The 22,586-nt window shown below is 36.3% G+C and overlaps 1 protein-coding gene across 7 annotated transcripts; it reads left to right on the forward strand.

The window, feature by feature from the left end:
• The first annotated feature begins 218 nt into the window (after positions 1 to 218).
• On the forward strand, positions 219 to 22,445 carry RSRC2 (arginine and serine rich coiled-coil 2). 7 transcript variants are annotated; one of them, XM_058531348.1, is made up of 11 exons: positions 221 to 343; positions 3,705 to 3,811; positions 4,572 to 4,728; positions 6,440 to 6,483; positions 8,954 to 9,166; positions 10,058 to 10,261; positions 10,832 to 10,954; positions 14,188 to 14,267; positions 15,464 to 15,696; positions 16,151 to 16,240; positions 17,260 to 18,238. In XM_058531348.1, the coding sequence occupies exons 3-11, from the start codon at positions 4,648 to 4,650 to the stop codon at positions 17,437 to 17,439; spliced, it is 1,248 nt and encodes a 415-aa protein (XP_058387331.1). In that variant the 5' UTR covers positions 221 to 343; positions 3,705 to 3,811; positions 4,572 to 4,647; the 3' UTR covers positions 17,440 to 18,238. The 7 variants fall into 7 exon arrangements, with proteins under 7 accessions (XP_058387334.1, XP_058387332.1, XP_058387329.1 ...); XM_058531349.1 differs by lacking the exon at positions 3,705 to 3,811 and having other exon boundaries at positions 220 to 343; positions 15,467 to 15,696; XM_058531346.1 differs by lacking the exon at positions 3,705 to 3,811 and having other exon boundaries at positions 220 to 343; positions 8,976 to 9,166; positions 15,467 to 15,696.
• The last annotated feature ends 141 nt before the right edge of the window (positions 22,446 to 22,586 follow it).

Consider the following 22,586-nt stretch of genomic DNA (forward strand, 5'->3'; position numbering starts at 1 on the left):
ATTGCTTTAGAATCGACATAGGAAGTCGCCCCACCCTAAATTTTACCCATTCCGCTCTCCAGGCGCACACGCTAGGGTGTATTCTTGGCCCTGCCCTGCTCTCTAACGCCCCCTTCAAAAAGAACAGCCAATCACCGCCTCGAACCGCGTTGCTATAGAAACTCTTATCACCACCCCTTTTCCTCCCAGCAAGCTGTGCAAGGTGCCGGGCCTCTTCGCCTTTGTGCCATCCGGGTCTCTCGCGCGAGCGATTTAGTCTGTGGCGAAGCGTCGAGGCGGCCGGTACTGTTTAAAACGGCAACTGGAGGCGCCGCCGTAGCGGCCAGGACTCTGGACTATGGCGGTAGGTGCTGAATCTCAGTTTAAAGCCAGGGATATGTTTCTACCACTCTCCAAAGAGTGGCTGTACGGCTCCCAGAGCTGTTGTCCGCGCGTGTGTGGACAAAATGGCGCCGCGGCCTTGTTCTGTGCCCGCCATCATGGTTGCCTGCTGTAGGGAGGGGGAATAAGGCGGTGTCGGTGGGGGTGGGGAGCGGCAGGGAGTGTCTTTTCTTCCAGAACTTTCTCATCTGTTTCCCAGCTCTACCTTCTTTTCGGCCCACGGAACTGCCTCCAGTTTAGCTTACTCACTCTGGCTAGTGGTTTATATTGAGTTTCGTGAGGGCCTGGGAATTGATGTCAGTGGTGGGCAAGGACTGGGGCAGAGAATGGGAATCAGGGGTCGTCTCTGAAAAGTATTGAGTCAAAAAGGCGGTGTCGGTAAGGGATAGAATGGGAGAAGAGAGTGGTCTTGTAGCAATATTTTTTGCCTACGCTCGCTTTGATGGTTCTAGTGGCTTGATTTCGCTTAGCGATCGTCTGTGAAAACCTTAGTTTATTCCTTAGTAAGGAGCTGGGGAAGGTGTTGCTGAGAGGGGGTGAAAATTCGACTTAATTAGGAGCAGGCTTTAGAACTACGAATTCTGATTGATGCTCCGATTCCGAAGCGCCTCGTGATGTAATAATTTTGAAGTGAGGCATTATCATCAAGCTCTGTTTTTGGCGTTGTTCCTTTAAATTTAAGAACCTTTCATTGACCCATATAATTTTAAATAAAAACTACAGGTCTTAAATTATCTCTTCCGAACAGTAAGTCTGCTTCGGGTGTAAGATGCCCAACCCTGATGGATCGTATTATTGTGTTTACTTCATTTTTACTTAGCCTGTTTTAAAGAAAAATGCAAGCATTTTGCATTCCTTTCCACTCAGTGACAAGTTATGTTTTCCCATTTTCGAAAATAAAGACGGCTATTAAACATAACGAAAAATTTGTAGTTTACTCTTTGTGGTAATTGGGGTATCTCGAATTAGAAAGAATGGTTTTTCTGCCCCCCACCCCCTGCCCCCATACTTGATTGAATTTAGAACCGATTTTTTTTTTTTAATAAGGTTTCAAACAGTAGGCAGGCATTTGGTATTTGTGCAGCTAATCGATTTAATGTTTTCCTTTGTTTAAATAGGGTTTTGGGCCTCTTAATGTACTTTAAAGGGTAGCGTTATTTTACTTGGGGCTCAAATATTTTAAAAACTGAAATCAATTCAAACATTTGTTTCTGCAGTGTCCTTGTTCAGTAAAGAGACACAATTCCCTGGAGAAGTGGCCTAGTATTAAATTCAGTGTACCTTCTTTGCACTGGAAAAAGATTGATATACTATGTCTTGAACGTTATTAGGGTTTTAAATAATATGTAAATTTTAAGAAACAATAGTGGGCTTTTAATAGAGCAAATACTAGAGTAGAGAGCAGTTTTGCAGTTAGCATTTTTGAGATTTTTATATAGATCCCTACTAAATTGAAATAAGGCTTAGAAATTTTCAGGGAAATTTTAAAATTCACTTGATTCTTTTTGGATACTTTCATTATGCTACTATAAAATATCCTCCAGAAATAAAAGTTATGCATGGGCTAAGTGGCCACCTATCATTCGTATTTGTTCAGTGATACCATGGTTTTTGCTGTTGTCCTGTTGGATATTTTACAGATGAAAATGGCTGTTGGATGTAAGTTATTAGCCTGTATCACAGGGTGCCTTCCCTTAAACCTAGGGCATTTGACTTCCCTGTTGCCAAGCTTCTGTGATGTTAAGCATTGACTGAAAACTTTTACTGTCTGGGCTAGATGCTGACTTTTCTGTGGAAAGATTTTCAGTTCTAGTCATGATCTCTGTAGAAGAGAATGGGATATGCCAGTGGTTCAGGAATGCTGTCTGGCAGAAAAATGGCATGCACTGCAAAGTGATAGCAGTGCTTAAAGTTTTTGCAGTTGCTTTTATTTTACCAAGTGTAAGCTTTACGAACGCTTAGCACAGCATAGACGTATCTGAAATCGTCCTTAAGGATAGTGATGAGAACAAGAATAAAAGAAAATGACCAATATGAGTTATGAAAATCAGAATCATCCTTAATTGTGTAACACTGCATCATTTATTAATAGTAGACAGCAAAGAGTACCATCTTAGGGTAGTCATCTAATGTTTCTGGATCTCATCTTTAAAATGAGAAAGTTGAACTCGATTCTAAGGGATGAAAGCTTTTCAGCACAAAAATTTTATGATTCCAGAAATCACCCATAGGTAGAAAACTGGAGAAGTACATATGCTCTAATGAGAGCCTCTCAGTATTTAGTTGCTTCTTTCTGTTTCTTACTGTTTTGTTTTGTTTGTACCATTGTTAGAGGCTTAACACATAATTCGTGTTTTTCATCCCAACTAAGCTGTAAATCCTTTCCTTTTAATTTATAATTTTTGTTCCTGGAATCTAGCATCGAGTTTGGCACATTTTTGACCCTCAGTAAACAGTTTTGAAGTAACGAAACCTCTTACACCTCATTTATTAAAATACTCCCCATTTAGTTTCCTCGGTGTTTCTTTTCTGGACTAATTTTTCTAAGGGAAAGAGAAGTACATTATCCTGTGATTATTCCTCCTGCTGAAAATATATAATGATTCGCAATTTAGCCAATCCAGATTTCCTCCGTTAAGGGCAAGATAGTAAATATTTTAGACATTGTGGACCACATACAGCTTCTGTCACATTCCTTGCTTGCTTGCTTGTTTTAACAACCCTTTAAAAAATGTAGAAACTATTCTTAGCTCAAGGGTCAAGGGCCATAGTTTGCCATCCCTTGTCTTGAGTAATCAACCCCCCAGGCATATTGACTTATTTTCGTATTTCCTCTCTCGTCAGATAGGTCACCACTGTCCATCTTCCACATATCACTGGAGCTGTTTCCCCTGCCTTTTATCAAAATCAGGGGAGCTTTCAGGTTCTAGTTTCTCCTTGAAGCTTTTTTCTGTGACTCATTTAAATCAATTTTTTCCTTTGTGGTACTCTTGTTATTTGTAACTTGGACCACACAGTTCAGCAGAGCCACAGAAGTACTTTTTTAATGGAAAAATAATTAATAACTGGAATTTGTTTCTTTCTCAAACATTTATTGATTGATTCCTGTGCTGAGTACTATATTATGAGCAGGCCAGGTGAAATTGCCTCCTGTAAACTGGAAAACAAAGAACTGATACTTAGATGAAGGAACCTACTGTTTGGGTAAAGCAGGTCTCTGGGAAAGAGTGGGTATGCTTGAGTACTGTTTTAATTTTTTAAAAATTTATATTGTGATAACTTATAAAATGCTTTAAAGCAGAAACAACTTAATGTTTCCATAGCCCAGAGCATATATGAGGAGAGGCAGACCATATTTTGCAGCAGCACTGTGCCAAGGGGCTGTTTTCAGTAAGAGGGTTAATGAAATTAAGATTGGGTTCTCAGATAGGTAAGTTAATTTTCCGTTTTTTTAAATAATATTTTAGAAGCATTCTCTCTGCTGTTTTAAGATTTTACAGTCTTGAGTCTCTTCAACCTTTAATAGTGCGTTTAAAATGGCTTTTTAATGTATGCCAATTTAAAAAAAAAGTATTGGGCCGGCCCGGTGGCTTAGCGGTTAAGTGTGTGCGCTCCACTGCTGGCGGCCCGGGTGCGGATCCCGGGCGCGCACCGACACACCGCTTCTCTGGCCGTGCTGAAGCCACGTCCCAAATACAGCAACTAGAAGGATGTGCAGCTATGACTTACAACTATCTACTGGGGCTTTGGGGGCAAAAATAAATAAAATTAAAAAATAAAAGTAAAAAAAACTATTGGTAAAGTCAGCTGAGTTCAATCTAAAATGGACTGTATTTTCTCTGCTTGAATGTTTATTGGAAATACTTGGAACGCTTATTCCTTCCTTCCCCCATTGTTTTGAAAGTTATAAAAATAATGATTTAAAAAATTAAAGACATATCAGTCTAATAACATGTCTCTCTTTGGTATTGGGTTGGTCATTTCAATTTATTCAGGCTTATTTATCAGGTATAGAGCATATTTAGCTACTTGAAAATCAGCCATTCTGATTTATTGATTTTGTTTGTTTTTTTATTGATTTTATTTTATCTCAAGGGTGATTATCTTCCTTCCCCTCCCTGTCTTTTAAGAAATTGGATACATTTTAAATGTAATTAAAAACTTATAATCATCTTTCTTTAAATTTTTAGGCTAGTGATACAGAACGAGATGGACTAGCCCCAGAAAAGACATCCCCAGATAGAGATAAGAAAAAAGAGCAGTCAGATGTATCTGTTTCTCCTAGAGCCTCAAAACATCATTATTCAAGGTCACGATCAAGGTCAAGAGAAAGAAAACGCAAGTCAGGTATGAATTGTTGGAAATGGTAATTACCACTACCAGCATTTGTTATGATCCATATAGACGTGTATAAGACATAAATTTAGTTTATTGATGTAGTTAATATGTGTTCTTCCCAGTTGAAAAATGGATAGTGAATGTACATTGGGGGTGCCGGCCCGGTGGGTCAAGCGGTTAAGTGCACGTGCTCCACTGTGGCAGCCCCGGGTTTGCCGGTTCGGATCCTGGGCGCGCACTGACGCACTGCTTATCAAGCCATGCTGTGGTGGCGTCCCATATAAAGTAGAGGAAGAAGGGCATGGATGTTAGCTCAGGGCCAAGCTTCCTCAGAGAAAAGAGGAGGATTGGCATCAAATGTTAGCTCAGGGCTGATCTTCCTCACTAAAAAAAAAGAAAATACATTGGTAATTTTCTGGAGAATTTTTCAATTATGAGAAATACAAATGTCCTAATGCAGAGGTTTTATAATTTGTCCAAAGGCAAAACTGGATTTTTAAATTTGTGTCACAGTAACTATTTGTTAACCTTAAGATGTTTAAGTTCCATGTTTTCAACATTGGCAAAATAATATTTTGAAAGATATAGTCTGGGCAGTAGTATATTATTTTGAACTTTAACATCCTTTTACGTAAGTTACAAGGATATTTTTAACCTTTTTTTTTTTTAACTTATGTTAGAATAGTTCTAAATCAAGAGGTTTGACTTTTAAAATGTTCCTTCCTCATTTACTTAAGGAAAAGAAAACTAGACTTAAGTGCTATAGAGAGCATGATGTTTTACTTTTTTTTTTTTTTTGAGGAAGATTGGCCCTGTGCTAATGTCTGTTGCCAATCTTGCTCTTTATTTTCTTTTTCTCCCCAAAACCCCAGTGCATAGTTGTATAGAGTTCCAGCTCTCCTACACTGCCCCAGAATGGCTTGATGAGCAGTGAGTAGCTCCACACCTAGGGTCCGAACTGGTGAATCCCGGGCCGCCAAAGCAGATCTCGCGAACCGCTGTGCCACCCAGCTGGCCTCTGTTTAGCTTTTTTTTTTTTAAATAATATTACTATTTAATGAAGAGGTTAAGTGATACATAGAATAGTAATGAGTTTAAAAGTTTTAAGACCTAGGCTCTAGTTATTTATTCTTTGCACCCCTGGATAATCATCTATAAAGTGGTTCAAATGTAGTTTTTATCTATATGTTTGAAACTACAGTATTATAACCAGTTTTGAATGGAAATTTTTCTAAACTATAACATCCTTTTGGCTACTTATAACACACCAAATATAATTCAACCTGTTTATTTTCTTTTGCGTTCTTTATTTGTTTTTATTGTTCTTAATTGTTTATCTCCAATAAGCCCCTTTATAAATTTGGTATGGACTAGGAAACAAGATGGGCTAGTCAGAATGTTTTGTAAAATATTAGTACTCTGTAGCCTTCTAAAAGACGATGTTTGTTTTGGCTTGCCATGGAACTCTTTTTGCTTATTTCTGTCTCTTGGTTATATTCTGGTTTGTTCAGATTGCTTGGTTTTTTTCAGATATGTATAGTATTAATGTAGTAGAATAATGCCATTCCTGTTATAAAAAATAGAGTCTTTGGAAGATGACTAGTAAGTAGGATCTTTAGTTAGCCAAATGGACTGGAAATTGCTCTGTATATGAATATTGGAATTTGTGTTTGAGATGTTTCTGTATTTTTGTTTATGGTGAATTTTTGTGTGTTCGCAGATACTGAAGGAAGAAAACACAGGAGCCGGAGCAGAAGCAAAGAGGTAATTAACACTTTGTAGTGAATAGGCACTTTAAAATACTTGTAAAGTATCTGGTAGAAATGTTTGTGTGAATATATATATTGTCAAGGTAAGTACCAAAACTTGAAATTTAAAAGGTTACTTGAGTTATAAAATAAGCATGATTTGGATTCATCATTTTTCAAGAAGATAGTTGTTTATATGAAAAGTTCATTCAAAAACTATTAATTTTATTATGTTGTGAAAATATTCACAATAAAAATTTCATATGAAGAATATAATTCGTTTTTTTAGGCCTGTCACACAGAGCTTCCATTAATCTGAGGTCCCGAGTCTCCTTATGCCTGACAACTGCTCAGGATTTTTAAATAGTAATCATCTTTAAGTAGCAGTACCCTAGATATCTATGGGCTACTTTTTCTTTAGGGAAGATAGCAAGAGTCCTCTTTTCGTTAATGAACTAGTTCAATTTCCCTAATAGTAGTATTGAATTTTGAAATAAAAGTGTTGGTGAGAGACAGCTGGAAAGGTGGCGGTGACAGCAAAACTTGTGGAAAAAGGCAGCAGCTGTGTTGCAGAGGAGTTAACTTGCTCACCCACCTGAGAAGACAAGGAAAGAGCCAACAAGGAAGAACAGAAGTAGCAGCCAAAAAGGGAGGAGAAGAGTCTTATGGGGGCTGGGCAAGGGACTCCTAAAACAAATGTGGGCAGGGACTTCACCTCTTCCCCTAATGGAAGCTCTGTTAAATTTTTAATTTAGGAGAGTTTTTGTGAAAATGACTATTTTGTTTAGCTCACATGATAACATTTCTATAATAAATCATACTCAGCGTGCTAATGCGCGAAGAGACTGAACTGAAGACGCTGCAGACTCAGATAGCAAAATAATAAGCCTACTTCATGATAAGGTAACTATTAGTCATTCAAACTCCTATTTCCCTTAAGTATATCTTAAATCAGTTAAGGTTTTTAATGGTTTTTTTTTTTTTTTTTTTTTTTTTTCAATAATAATGTTATGTTTGGAAAACTGGCTTGAAATAAATTCTAAAACCTTTGAAAGTTAAACCACTTAAAGCTTTACCAGTTTGCTGCTATATGGCAAAATCAAGGAAATATTCTTTTATAAGCTCATGTAAAAGAGAACTGGCAATGAAACTAAAATATAGCTGTGTCTCCAGGTCTCGCATAACTTTCTGCAAAATAATAAATTACATACTATGGTTCTTTTCAGATATATCATCATGCATGTTCCAAAATGTTTGGCTAAGTTTTTTGTTTTTAAGAAAAGTTAATCTTGAGTAGAAAGAAATATGCTATGGCCTATTTTGAGAAACATGAAATGTGTCCAGTTGTGGTGGAAAAGTGGTGGCCTGGGCATCAGAAGAACATGAGGTCTGGGTTCAGCTCTGCTGCTATGTAGCTTTGTGACTTTAGATCTTAGTTTAGTCATACATAAAGTACAAAATTAGAGGATCTGAGTTTCCTTCCAGCATTTAAATTGTGATTCTGAGATGTCTAGGATTTTAAGCCTTAGTAACAAGATGGATTCAATAAATCTTAATGTGGGGAAATTTAGTGTTTAGCACTTCCTAATTTAGTATGTGGGTGTAGGATGGAGACTTGATCATACAATTAATTTTAGTTCAGTCTCTGAATGCATATGTTGTGAAAGTGAAAGCCTTGGTGTTTAATCTTTGAGATTATGGGGGAAGTATGTATTGTATAATGGTGTAGGGATTAATTATGTTATATCTAGTTTTATTTCATAAAAATTAAAACAGATACGGTTGCCATTTTCTACCCTAGGTACATGAAATGTAATAGAACTCCAAGCCTGTTGGGATATTGCAAGATGAAAAGTGATTGCTTCACAGTTTAGACATTGGGAGAAAAATCAAGAGCCGTCTTTTAGAGAGGATGTGACAGGATAGCTATAAAAAGGACACGTCAACTCTGCGCAAAGTAATTTGAAATTGCAGAAAATATTAATACTTAGATTAATTTTACTTAGCTACCTAATTTGAAATGCGTTTTTCTGGTGCATTTCCTTGTGTCCTTATTGTCTTCATTATCGTTACCATTTTAAACTTAATATGTACTCTGGGTTTATAAGTTGATGTTTATACATTGTCTGTTTCTCTAAAAGATTTGAAAAATTTGAAAGTTTTGTTTTATGTGTACTTCCCTTATTCTTTTTGATAAAAGAGACATCAGGCATTCCTCTTTTTCTGACATAATGGTTGTTTAATATTATTTCACCATTGAAAATTATTGTTTTAATTGTGGTATTGGAAATATTTGGGGGAGGAAACTGCATTTGGGAGGTTTATAAAGAAAAGTAAAATTAGTAATATACATCTGCAACATATGGGTGATGTGAAACTAGATCATTTTTTTGCCACACACTCCTAAGGTTACTAATGTTGCATCACAACATTTTTGTCTACTGATACCTATACTAACTCTCTTTGTTGCACTATTTTCCTGAAAGAACCAACTTCTTCTTAAAACAGGCAAGAAGACATGAATCCAAAGATAAATCCTCTAAGAAACACAAGTCTGAGGAACATAATGACAAAGAACATTCTTCTGATAAAGGAAGAGAGCGGCTAAATTCATCTGAAAATGGTGAGGACAGACACAAACGCAAAGAAAGAAAGTCATCGAGAGGCAGAAGTCACTCAAGATCTAGGTCTCGTGAAAGGTAATAAGTTTTGGTGTTTATAAGTTAGTGCCTTATAAAGAGCTCCTAAATTACATAAAGCTTCTCATTAACCCAGCAATACCCAAAAAATCTTAATTAGAAAATTGATATTTTTTGTTAACTTGAGCTATTCCTTTGCCCACTGATGTCTGCTAATAGCTGAAGTCTTTTGGGCTTTGCTTTCTGTTAAGGCAAAAATGGTGTCCAAGGCTGGGTATGATAAGAGATGATTATGATTAACATATTCAATTAACAACTATATATTTCTTTCACTTCTTGGTTTATCTGTGTTGCAGTGAAAAAATTCGTATTGCTCAACTATGTATAGTTTAAGCCAATATAACAATCTTTTTACATTGCTGATGTGGGATTTGTTTGCTGCTAAACTCTAATCTAGATTTTCTTTTGTGGTATAGATGAAAAGATTTTTGAGAAACTGAGTCTGTTGAGGCTCAGATTTGTGGGATTTTTGTTTTGTCTTAAGAAGCCAATGTTTACCACATATTTGGGAGTTCCTGTGGGGAATATACTTGTGTAGTATCAGATTTGGTCAAAATTTTTCCTTGGTAGATTAAGTATCATTGTTAAATTTTATAAACATTTTGGTAAGGCAGTAGACTTTAAACTATTAAAATCTTAAATTGGGATAGGATGCGTTGCATTTCTGACATCTTATAGCTTTACTGTGTTTCCTAGGAGGCATCATCAAACAAGACTAAAGTTTGTTTATAACTCCTTCCATTAAAAACCTCAGTTATCCTTTCTATACACGGTACGGAGTAGTTTATTGCCTGTTTTGATTGCATACACTACAGATAAGTAATTCATAACGTCTATAATTGAAAAGACACAACTCGTAAGTAACTACAGATTTGTGTGCTTTAATTTCAGGCGTCATCGAAGTAGAAGCAGGGAGCGGAAGAAGTCAAGATCCAGGAGTAGGGAGCGGAAGAAGTCACGATCCAGAAGCAGAGAAAGGAAGAAATCACGATCCAGAAGCAGGGAAAGAAAACGTCGGATCCGATCTCGTTCCCGCTCAAGATCAAGACACAGGCATAGGAGTAGAAGCAGGAGTAGGACAAGGAGTAGAAGTCGGTAGGTATTCATCATCTTGAATAAAATCAGATAGACCCCTCACAGGGTCTCTTTGTCTTCTGTCAATCTGAGAGTATTAGTTTATGGCTCAGAATTTTATTTATAGATTATAAAATATTTTTCTGACATTCTGACCAATAAAGAACAAGTGTAAATACTTGTATAGCATTCCTACATATTCTCATTTGATCAGCTCTTTTGTGAAGTGCAGGTATGAATAGTACTATTAAAATTACTTGAGTTGTTTCGAACACTGAATTCATTGTGTTAGTTTTATAATCACAATACAGTCATGTGTTGTTTTAACAACAGGGATACATTCTGAGAAGTGCATCATTGGCAATTTTGTCGTCATGCAAACATCGTAGAGTGCTTACTGAAACCTAGATGGTACATAGACTGTTACACATCTAGGCTGTATGGTACTAATGTCATGGGACCACCGTTGTATGTTCAGTTTGACATTGACCAATACATCATTAGGCGACACATGACTAATTGATTTTGATTCAACAAAGTAATTATTATTACTTGCCCATACTGAGATATGTAAAATATGATTTATTACAGAGATAGAAAGAAGAGAATTGAAAAACCAAGGAGATTTAGCAGAAGTTTAAGCCGAACTCCTAGTCCCCCTCCCTTCAGAGGCAGAAATACAGCAATGGATGCACAAGAAGCTTTAGCTAGGAGGTACGTATGTTTTTATCTGATGCATTTTTTTCCATTTCAACTTCAAGTAGACAATTGTGTGGACAAAGTGAATGCTTTCAGTCAGAGGATAATTCAGATAATTAAATCTAACCATGAATACTGTGGCATCTTTGTGATCTAGAACTAAGTAAGTGGTTTGTTAATTCTCATCTTAAACATCGATTTATTTGCACAACAGGAAAGATTGTGGTGTCTGCAGCAGTTCCTCTTTTTTCCTTCATGATTAACTGATTCATTTTTCTCAAATCTAGACTCCTAGAGATTTTGTTTGCAATTGAAACTTTTTAAAATCTTAGAAACTGTTGATTTTGCCTCTAAAACAGCTTTGTCTACTCTTTTTCTTCCTCAAAACAGTCTCTGAAACCATAAGTAGAATTCTGTGAGTAGTTTTCTTATTTTGAATGTGGCAAATAATAAACATTATAAGCCAGTTTACTTGATCTCACAAACTTCACTGCTGATAGCATAAGGAGATCATTGTATTTTTTTTTTTTTTTCTGTGAGGAAGATCAGCCCTGAGCTAACATCCGTGCTAATCCTCCTCTTTTTGCTGAGGAAGACCAGCTCTAAGCTAACATCTATTGCCAATCCTCCTCCTTTTTTTTTCCCCCCAAAGCCCCAGTAGATAGTTGTATGTCCTAGTTGGGCATCCTGCTAGTTGCTGTATGTGGGACGCGGCCTCAGCATGGCCAGAGAAGCGGTGCGTCGGTGCGCGCCCAGGATCCAAACCCAGGCCGCCAGCAGCGGAGTGCGCACACTTAACCGCTAAGCCCCGGGGCCGGCCCAATCATTGTATTTTTTAATATTTCCAAGATGGATAGTTGTGGGACCACACACACAGGGCTGTCTGACTAAAATCTGCAGAACCATTGAAAGAACTACCTCACGTAGACAGGCAAGAAGTCAAGTAAAATCCAATCGCTTGTTTGCAGGTTTTCCCATATTCTGAAAACTATACTCTTGCGATTTTGATTTTTTTTTTCTTTATGAAATTGAGTTTGTATTTTTTTTTTGTTACAAAAATACAGTTATCACAATGTAACCTGATGCGCTGCTGCCCTGTGATCCCAGCCTGGAAGAAACTCCAGCTGAACAGCAGCAGCAGCAAAGGTCTGAGCTCACCCCTTCTTCATTCCATTCACCTTAGTGAATGGTATTAATTCCAAACCTGCAATGGCCATTTTAAATATTCAGCCAATAGTAGTCAATTGTATTTTCTTTCTGAAACTAAAATCAACAGAATTAGGAAATAATTTACTATAGTATCTGAACTAATTTACAAAGAACAGTCCATCGGCTCTGAGCAGTATTTTTTTAGCCCTAAAGTTTAGTCTTATTTATTACTAGGAGTTTATTGTGTTTTTAATTTTTGGTTCTTGTTAAAGTTGAAGCTGTTATTAGCATCTGAAACTTTTTTGACTTAAAAAAATAGCAAATCTACATAGTGATTTTCAGATGACAAGTTTACGTGAAATACTCTAATTTCAGAATACCAGATTAGTCGTTGGCTACCTTGAAATTTGAAGGGAGGTCTTTTGTTAATAAAAAAGTGTAGTAGGTAGACCATTTTTTGTTTTTTTGTTTTGGTGAGGAGATCAGCCCTGTGCTAACATCTGCCGATCCTCCTTCTCTTTTTTTTTTTTTTTTTTTGCTGAGAAACACTGGCCCTGGGCTAACATCCGTGCTCATCTTCCTCCACTTCACGTGGGACGGCGCCACAGCATGGCTTGCCAAGCAGTGCATCAGTGCGTGCCGGGCTGCCACAGTGGAGCACGCACACTTAACCGCTTGCGCCACCAGGCCAGCCCCAGCTTCTTTCGTTTTAAATAACAACAGAATTTTAAAACTGCTTTGGAAATATTTTTCATATCTATGAACCTAGTTTTTAATATGACCCCTAATCAGAAACTTTTATTCCTAAGGACAAAATCCAGTGTATCCTGTGTCTTTTTTTGCATATATGCTTAATAAAAAGGGAACAAAATTATAGATCATTGTATTCCTTTTATGTAAATTTCAGCGATTTGTAAAACAAATGCCAATTTACTACCACTGTATTTTACTACCCATAGCTCCCCAAAACAAAAAGACCTTTTCCCACAGTCCTTGCCCCTTTATACCACATTAGAGGAGGAAGGAGTGGTGTTTAACTTATGATTGGTAAATCACAGAATCCTTCGAAGAAAAGGGATTTCTTTTTCAGGAACTCATTATGAAGATGATATTACTTATGATTTGCTATCTAGGAAGTAGATACTTAATTGACAGCACATTTAGTATGTGTATTCATTAGTGAATTTAGTGTGAACAAGAATTTGTTTTTATTTCGTTTTGGAATGAATTCGTGTTTCATGTTTCCAGTTCCTTAGCTGCTAGAAGTAATTTTCTAATATTGAGTTTTTTCCTCCCATTTTATTAGATTATAGAGAGTGACATTTAGGGTTTGCTTGCCTTTTTTATTTTTGGCATTTTAATTTTTATTAACTTGAAGACTATATAATAAAGTCTGTTTAAATACAAAAATCATTATCTGCATGTTTTGATTGGTCTTATCCTGTGTCATCCTCCCCCAAGAAGCATATAGGTAATTCTGTATACATTGTTTACTACTTAACCTACCCTAAGATTTACTCAGCTCTCAATATGTTGTTTGCAAGATTTAATTTTATCCTTACTCCTGTAACCAGCACTAAGATTGAATAATTTTAATTTTTTAACCATTCTCTTTGGGAACTCTGTATAAAAACTATTCCAGTTTTTGGTTATCCAGTGAATTACATGTTTAGAGGCCAGCCCCATGGCATCGTGGTTAAGTTCGCGCACTCCGCTTTGGCAGCCTGGGGTTCACAGGTTCAAATCCCGGGCACAGGCTGACCCACTGCTCATCAAGCCATCCTGTGGTGGCGTCCCATATACAAAATAGAGGAAGATGGGCACAGATGTTAGCTCAGGGCTAATCTTCCACAGCCAAAAAAAATGTTTAAAACCAGTATTGAAATATTCTGTAACTGTGACTGATACTATCTTAAGAATGATTGCTTTTTTTCCCACATGCAGATAATGATTTGGGGAAGGTGTTAAACTTAATTTAAAATTTTATATATATATAAAGTGTTTTGTGTGTATACATGTATATGTATAGAGAAATACCAAGATAAATATTGGTTTTATATTGAGGGTTACTTTAAATTCATTTAAATTGTCTTTGACAGGTTGGAAAGGGCAAAGAAGTTACAAGAACAGCGAGAAAAAGAAATGGTTGAGAAACAAAAACAACAAGAAATAGCTGCAGGTAATTTTTTTTATTACTATGAAAGTACGGCATTTCTTTGTAGCAAATTTGAAAAGTTCAGAAAAATAATAGGAAGAAAATGGCCTATGATCTGCTATTCCTCAGTTCGTTGTATACATTTTTTATTATTATTCCTCAGTTCGTTGTTAACATCTTTTTTTATGGTTGTAGTGTGAACATCTTATTTTTGGTGTTGCTTTCCTACCTCATAAAATCTTTATGCATATGTGTTTCTGATTTCTTTGATGCAGATAATTTTGACAAGTGAATAGTGACTACTTTTATTTATGTAGCACTTTAGCCATCACTGCACGTGTCTTTTAGTTATGATTTTGGAAATGCAGTTTATTAAGATGAACTGAAATATATATATCTTACTATTTAAGAAGTCAAGTTTTTAGACATAACACAAACATTGCCTGTGGATGATTGAAGGTGATCAGAGAGAGTTTACTGTTGAATTGTGTGAAATGTAATCTGGAAAGTGTCTTTTGTCTTTTGACATCCCTAGTAAATAATGGTACTTTTAAAATAATCTAAAACTGCCATTTTGTTTTTAATACATGATTATAACAAAACTTTCATAACTGGATTCGCATAAAGTTAGTAATTTAAGGACTTTTTAAGCTTATGTTCCAGACTGACAGAAAATTAGGTAATATAGAACAGTCTTTCTTTTTACAGAAGATTGACTCAGCCACTTTAAAATGGAAATACCAGACATGGCACTTAACTTTTATAGAACCTTGGCTTAGTATCTGTTATATGCGCATAATACCTGTTTAATGTTTTTAAATGTTTATTAAGATTTTCAGATGAGATGTCTATGAAATCATTTCGTAAACTATAAAGAACCATACAAATAAAAGTTTTTAGTGTGTTGTAAGTTTAGCTACAGGCACCATAGTTACCATTGAAATCATATACCTTTTTACTATTTGCGCAATTCTCTTTATCCTCAGAGAAGTAAATGAAGTTTTAGTATATATAAGGGATCATATACAGAAATGTGTCCATCGATGAATACAGTCAATAATTGTTTGCTAAAATGTTATTTGCTTTATAAGCTAACATTTATTTCTTTATATTTGGTGAAAATATCCTGCCTTTTTGCAGATTAGTAGCACATATAAAAAATGTAATACTGTAAGTCAGTTTTATTTTAGTCTTGAAATCCATACTTATCTCCTCTTCAGCAGCTGCAGCTACTGGAGGTTCTGTTCTCAATGTTGCTGCCCTATTGGCATCAGGAACGCAGGTAACTCCTCAGATAGCTATGGCAGCTCAAATGGCGGCCCTGCAGGCTAAAGCTTTGGCAGAGACCGGAATAGCTGTACCTAGCTATTATAACCCAGCAGCTGTGAATCCAATGAAATTTGCTGAACAAGAGAAAAAAAGGAAAATGCTTTGGCAAGGCAAGAAAGAAGGGGTAAGTTCTTTTACTCCTTTTGTAATTTATTGCTAATTAGCAATTGCTTAGAAAAATAAATTTGGGTTGGAAAAGATTAGTTTTGGTTTATCTTTTTTTTTGAGAACCTGACTGGAATAATTTTATTTGCCACAAATATGCTGGGGAAAAAAATGCATGATCTAAGTCAAGCTTTCAAAGGAAACCAATATTACCATGTATCTATTAAGGGGAAAGAGGCTGCTTAGCTTAGGTTTTTTCATAAAAGATGTATTGTGAAGTACTTATATTTCTTTGCTTCGTTACTCTATAATAGAAATCTTAAAATAATTATAAACTCCATTTATAGAGTGCCATAAATGCTCTTATTTCTTTTACTTAGGCTGTATTATGGAGAAATTTAATATCCTAATAAAAGATAGTAAATTTTATATATTCTAAAAGTATATTCTAAAAGTTCATTGTTTCTTAACAGGACAAATCTCAGTCTGCTGAAATATGGGAAAAATTGAATTTTGGAAACAAGGACCAAAACGTCAAATTTAGGAAATTAATGGGTATTAAGGTGAGTTACATACTTTGTATTAAAATTCATGTTAACTTACATTTTCAGGATAACATTGGTTCTCAAAAGTTATTTCAGTGATGTGTCTACTCTGGGTACCTTTTAGTGCTTTTTTTATGTTCTCCGAATTAATTTCACAGAATTAACTAAAATATATTTTGATCACTAATTGACAGTGCTAATTGTTCAATTAAAATTAACATGTTTGTTGATAATTACTCAGTGTTTATACCTTACGTAAACCTTGTTTGAGATTGTAGGCTTCTTTTAGTAAATAAAAATGAAATTATAAAACAGAATTAATGAATTTGCTGAAAAAAGAAATACTGTTCATTTAAGGTTAACTGTACTTGGTAGGGTAAGACCTTAATTTTTAAAGATTCAAGGAATATTTTCTAAAAAGACATAGAAAATTGGGTTTTTGCTGAATGAAGTGTAAATAGACAGATACGGTATTAGATTTCATACAACAACCTGGAAAGGTCCACACATGCTCAGACATTGGTTGTTACTAAGGGACTTGGTTTTTCATTGACAGGATATTTCCCTTAAAATAAGCTGCACTGAGCTGGCTGTTCTTGAACATGCCAGAGGACCTTTGCATTTCCTGTTACCCTACCCTGCACTGTTCTTCTCTCAGCTGCCTACATGACTCTTTCTTATTTCTGGTTTCTGTTCAAATGTCACCTTTTTGGAGTCCTTTCTCACCTACTCTTTTTAAAATAGCAAGCACTCCATTTCCATTTCCTACTTTAATCTTCTCTCAGGCATTTGTTTATGCACTGTCTGGCATGTTCTACATGTTCTTCCTCATGCCCACTAAATGCAGTTGATGTTTGTTACATCCTGCTCTATCCCAGTACTCTGTAGGTGCTGAATGAGTGAATGAATGGAAGCTAAGTAATTGAAGTCAAATATGTATCCTAAAAATGTGATTTATCAGTATTGTCAAGTGAGAGAAGCACTTTTTGTTCCCATCTGAATTCATTTTAATAATATATTGTATGTCTGATATTTAGAGTGAAGATGAAGCTGGATGTAGTTCAGTTGATGAAGAAAGTTACAAGACTTTGAAGCAACAGGAAGAAGTATTTAGAAATCTAGATGCTCAGTATGAAATGGCAAGATCACAAACACACACACAAAGAGGAATGGGATTGGGTTTCACATCATCAATGCGAGGAATGGATGCAGTTTGAAAAAGATCACGTTTAATGTTTGGGACTTTATAGACTTCTGGTTCTGATGTCAGTCCTTGTTCACCAAACAGCTAGGATTCTAGCTTGCATGGGTGTTGCATTGACTTTAATTTATTGAAAAATACGATTTTTTGTAAATATCAGATCAGTGATACTGGTGTTAGTGTTGTAATCAGGTAAACCCACTTCCATTAAACTTGACAGGACTATAGAAGGACAATATTTTTTAGTTCATGAATTCTACTTTTCAAATATATAAAAGCTACAGGTGGGATAAAATCTCATGTGGATTTTCCGTGTACGCTGTCTTGTGTACTTTTGTACTTAACCTTGTACAGTTATTTTCATCTCTTGAAACATGAAAGAAATGTTACGTAGATGTTCCTTAGAAGATCTGGCCATTTGGTACATAATCCAGCACAAATAAGCTGGGTGGTGATGATAATAAAAATGGTTTTCTCAAAACTGGTGTTAATTTAAGTTACCTGGAACTCTTATTTGAATTTGTTTTATGGTTTCTGTAGCATTTTGCAATTGCTATTAGAAAACACTTGCTAGAAATTCCTTTTTTTTTTTTTAAAGAACAACTATGCTTCAGGTGATAGCATGGTGAGCAAAAATGTAAAAGGAAGTTGGGAGGAGTAAACAAATTTATTCAAATAATACTGTTTTCCTACTATTATAAAGGATAGAATTGGTGTACAGTATTTGTTAAATATTCCATATGTTATTCAGGAAATAGATTAATACATGAAAGGGATGTAAGCACTTTTATTTTAATAAAGTGCCTTATAACAAGTTCCTTGTATGCCCTTTGCTCATTATCCCTTTGAAGTCTTCTCTAGCATAAACTAAAATACTAAGACATTAGGAAACCACTTTGTCACTAAACTGAATAGGGCATCAATTTGGTGGAGGGAGGGGACTACAGAACTTGCAGTTCATTTGCTTTCATTACAACAAAGTCATAATTTTTAGCTTTCCCTAGGAAAATCCTTTGGAAAACATCTGCCCAATGTAGTACCACAATACAACGAGGGAAGACTGCTTATATTGGTGAAACTTAACACCTTTATTTTAAAAATTGGAGTTACTAAGTCTGGCCAACTTGGTTGTTAGGTATGTTATTGTGATAATGAAAATTAAGTGGTTATATGATTATAAAGATTTTTAATGTAAATGTTTAGTGTTCCAGAGCACAATAATTTTGTGGAAAAATGGCTCTTCATGCTTCAGTGACGAAGTCAAGTTTCTGGGGAAATAACACCATGGTTTTTCATTTTGGAATAATTACAAATTCACATTTTTCAGTTTAGCTATACTTTCTCAAATCAATTGCATTAAAAATTTTCATGTGCTTGTAAGGCAGTGTGGATATAAAAGCACACATTAACATCTTCCTACGTTTTTCTACACTATTTTAGGAGCTCGTCCTACATTATGAATGATATGATCCATCCCACATTCAGCTAGAGCAGTAATTAAAAAATTTTTTTTTTTTTTGTGGAAGATCAGCCCCGAGCTAACATCTGTTGCCAATTCTCCTCTTCTTGCTGAGGAAGATTGGCCCTGGGCTAACATCTGTGCCCATCTTCCTCTGTTTTGTATGTGGGATGTCTACCACAGCATGGCTTGATGAGCGGTGTGTAGGACTGTGCCCAGTATCCAAACCCGAGAACCCTGGGCCACCAAAGTGGAGCTCGTGAACTTAACCACTATGCCTCTGGGCTGGCCACAATTTTAAAAATTTTAGCTGAGTTTAATGAAACTAATTTTGATTTATTAGTATAACATCTAAAATAATTCAACAGGTAATCAGTATTTTTAGTTGAGATTTTACGTTCTTTCATACTTTTTAAATCCAGTGTGTATTTTATATTTTAACACGTCCTAATTGGGACTAGCCACATTTAAAGTTATCAATAGCCACATGTAGCCAGGGGCAACCATATTGGACAGCACAGATCTAGAGGGAAGCATACTGGAAATTTTAAGTTGTATAATTAAACTTTAAGAAGCAATTATTTGAGTCCTAGCAGGTTGGGGGGACTACAGTTAACTGCTTAGCTCAGTTGGAAATGAGTTTATAGGGGAGACACTCTAGTATTTGCTTAAACCTTTTGTTACCCCTTTTTCCTGGCTGTTAACGTGCTTTCAGTTTCAGAGCTTTGTCCTCCATGGTGGATGTGTTGGACTTTACCCTTGTAAGCAACAGGAATCAAAGTTGCTGTCCAGGAGATATTTTAAAGACATGGTGGCTAGGCAGGGCGGTAAGAGTAGAAGACCACACTAATATTTGAAGCAAGGTATGGTGAACAGTGCAGGAAGAATTGGCTTTGAGGGTATCTTGGAAGGTAGAATAGGATTTGGTAGTTGTGTATAGGTGTTGAGGAAAAAGGCAAATGCAAAGATGAGGTTTCCAACTTTGGTGATGGTGGATTTTGATTCCATTAAGCTTAGAAAACTTAAATATCATTTAAGAAGTAGATTGGTGGAAGGAGATGGAAACAAATTAAGTTGTTTTATATTTCATTCCAAGTTAATCAGTTTAAATAAGCCAAAAGGTGATTTATGTATACACTTAAATATAATTTCTATAGAACCCACGCCTAGTTCTCTCTGGCCATTCCTCAGTTTCTGTAGTTGTTTCATCTTCATCCTAGCCCTTTGAGTTTCTCGAGACTCAGTCCTAGACTCTTCTCTCTGTATTCTTCCTTATGTAATCGCATCCTCTATCATAGTTTCATTTACTTTCCATAAAAACTTGGGCCAGCCAAATGTTAACCTTTATGGTTCAGACATTTTCTTGGAGCTTTACCCAAAGATCCAGCTGCCTAATATACACCTCCACTGGGGGCTCAAATTTTACTTTCAGTGTACAAATGATGTCTAACCAAAATGCTTCAAAAATTTGTTCACCAGTCCAGTTGCTTCTCTGTTGCCTTCAAAGATAATATTGCCTCAAGGTACCACATAACCAAAATGGAACTCCCTCTGCTCCCAAACCCTAGTCCACATCTGTTGTTTTCTATCTCAAATGATCATTTATTCAACCAGTTTCTTAAATGAGAATCCTAGCAAATATTCAGAACCCCTTTTCTCTCATTCTCCTTATACAACCCTTCAATTAACTCTGTTGCTTTAATTTTATGTTTTAAATATCCTCTACTTCTAAATATCTACAGATCTTCCTGGACATAATTATGGGGTTATGTCCTGATAAACCCATTGTAAGTTGGAAATACCGTAAGTTGAAAAAGCATTTAATACACCTACCAAACATAGCTTAGCCTTGCCTACCTTAAATGTACTCAGAACACTTAGATTAGCCTACAGTTGGGCAAAATCATCTATCATAAAGCCTATTTTATAGTAAAGTGTTGAATATCTCATAATTTATTGAATACTGTACTGAAAGTGAAAAACAATGGTTGTATGGGTACAGAATGGTTTTAAGTGTATCAATTGTTTACCCTTGTGATGGCATGGCTGGCTGGGAGCTGTGGCTCACTGCTGCTGCCCAGCATCATGAGAGAGTATTGTACTGCATATCTCTAGCCTGGGAAATGATCAAATTCAAAACTCGAAGTACAGTTTCTGCTGAATTCCTATTGCTTTCACACCATGGTAAGTCAATAAATCATAACTTGAACCATGGTAAATTGGGGACTGTCTATACTCTCCACCACTACTGCCAACACCCTAATCCAAGCTAACATTTGATGATTTGACTACAAAAATCTATCAATTTGTCTACTAGACGCATTTTTTAAAGGGAATTTTTATTTTATTTTATTTTTATTTTTTTGCTGAGGAAGTTTTGCCCTGAGCTAACATCTGCTGCCAATCTTCCTTTTTGCTTTGAGGAAGATTCGCCCTGAGCTAACATCTGTGCCAGTCTTCCTCTATTTTGTATGTGGGTCACCGACACGGCTTGGCCGCCAACCAGTTGTATAGTGGTGTTAAGTCCACGCCCGGGAACCAAACCCTGGCTGCTGAAGCAGAGGGCACCAAACTAACCACTAGGGAACTAACCACTAGGCCACGGATCCAGCCCCTAGACTCAATTTTATTTTTGCTCCATCTCCATAATCCTTTTTCTACCGTGCAATCAGGACCATCTTATCAAAATGAATATTTGCAGGTCACAAACACACCACCTGTTTAAAATGTTGAAATGACTTCCCAATTCTGGGGGTGGAGAGAGAATCCCTAAAGTGGTCTGTGAGTACTAGCCTAATGCTCTAGCCTCATCTTTCTCCTCTTTGCCTTTTCATTTCACATGAAGTTTCTTCAGTGGAGGATGTTCTTAATTCCATCCTCCATACTCTCACCATCAATGTTGCCCTCCTAACACTTCATATTTCAGTTCAAACCTCAATTCCTCAGTTTACTGACTCTCAAAGCTTATGCAAAATTTGTTACATATCCATAATTTTCTATTTTTATTTCAGATATTTATTTCTTAATATGTTGAATGCCCATCAAAATGCACCTCGACCCAAAAGTGGGAACACTTATTTTTTGTTTCTTTCCTTTGCTAGACTGTAGGCTCCATGAGAGCAGGAACTTCTCTATTTTGCTCATTCTTGCATCCTCAGGTCCTAGAACAATGTCTGGCACATTGAACGTGGTAAATAAATGTTACCGAATGATTGAACGAGAGAAGCCACCGAAAGCCACAATGACGAATCTAAAATAATCTAATGACCTAGCTAGTTTTTCATGAAATAGTGAAACAAGCCCAATAAACTGAAATAGTTTATCCAAAGTCACTAAGATAGTCTGTGGCAAAACGGGATTTCTTTCTTTTCTTGTTCCTGTTCAGCGCGCACACCAGAATCTGTCATAAACCATGCGTCGTCCTCTGATTTTTCAGCCTTAGATGCGTAACAGACAACCCATACCGTTTTAACACATTCTGATCTAGACGTGCTTCCTTCCCGTTTACAAAGGACAAATCCCAGTCTGCACTGCAAACAATGAGTTAAGAGTCTCTTAGAAACCACTTGTCCCAGCATGCCATGCACCCAAGCAATCTCGGAAGTGGGTATGAGAGACGCCATTGCATTCTGGGAGTTGTAGTATTTCGGGACTGGCCCGCCCTGTGCTGCTTCGGCGGTCTACGTCTGAAGAAAACTCTACAG

This window comes from Diceros bicornis, chromosome 35 (genome assembly GCF_020826845.1).
Source record: "Diceros bicornis minor isolate mBicDic1 chromosome 35, mDicBic1.mat.cur, whole genome shotgun sequence".
In the NCBI taxonomy this organism is placed as follows: Eukaryota; Metazoa; Chordata; class Mammalia; order Perissodactyla; family Rhinocerotidae; genus Diceros; species Diceros bicornis.

Excerpts from the sequence above, each read along its gene's own strand:
- RSRC2 (XM_058531345.1), top strand. Across the intron at positions 6,484-8,975 it reads GCCGGAGCAGAAGCAAAGAG|GCAAGAAGACATGAATCCAA; the intron begins GTAATTAACACT and ends TTCTTAAAACAG. Across the intron at positions 10,262-10,831 it reads AGGACAAGGAGTAGAAGTCG|AGATAGAAAGAAGAGAATTG; the intron begins GTAGGTATTCAT and ends GATTTATTACAG.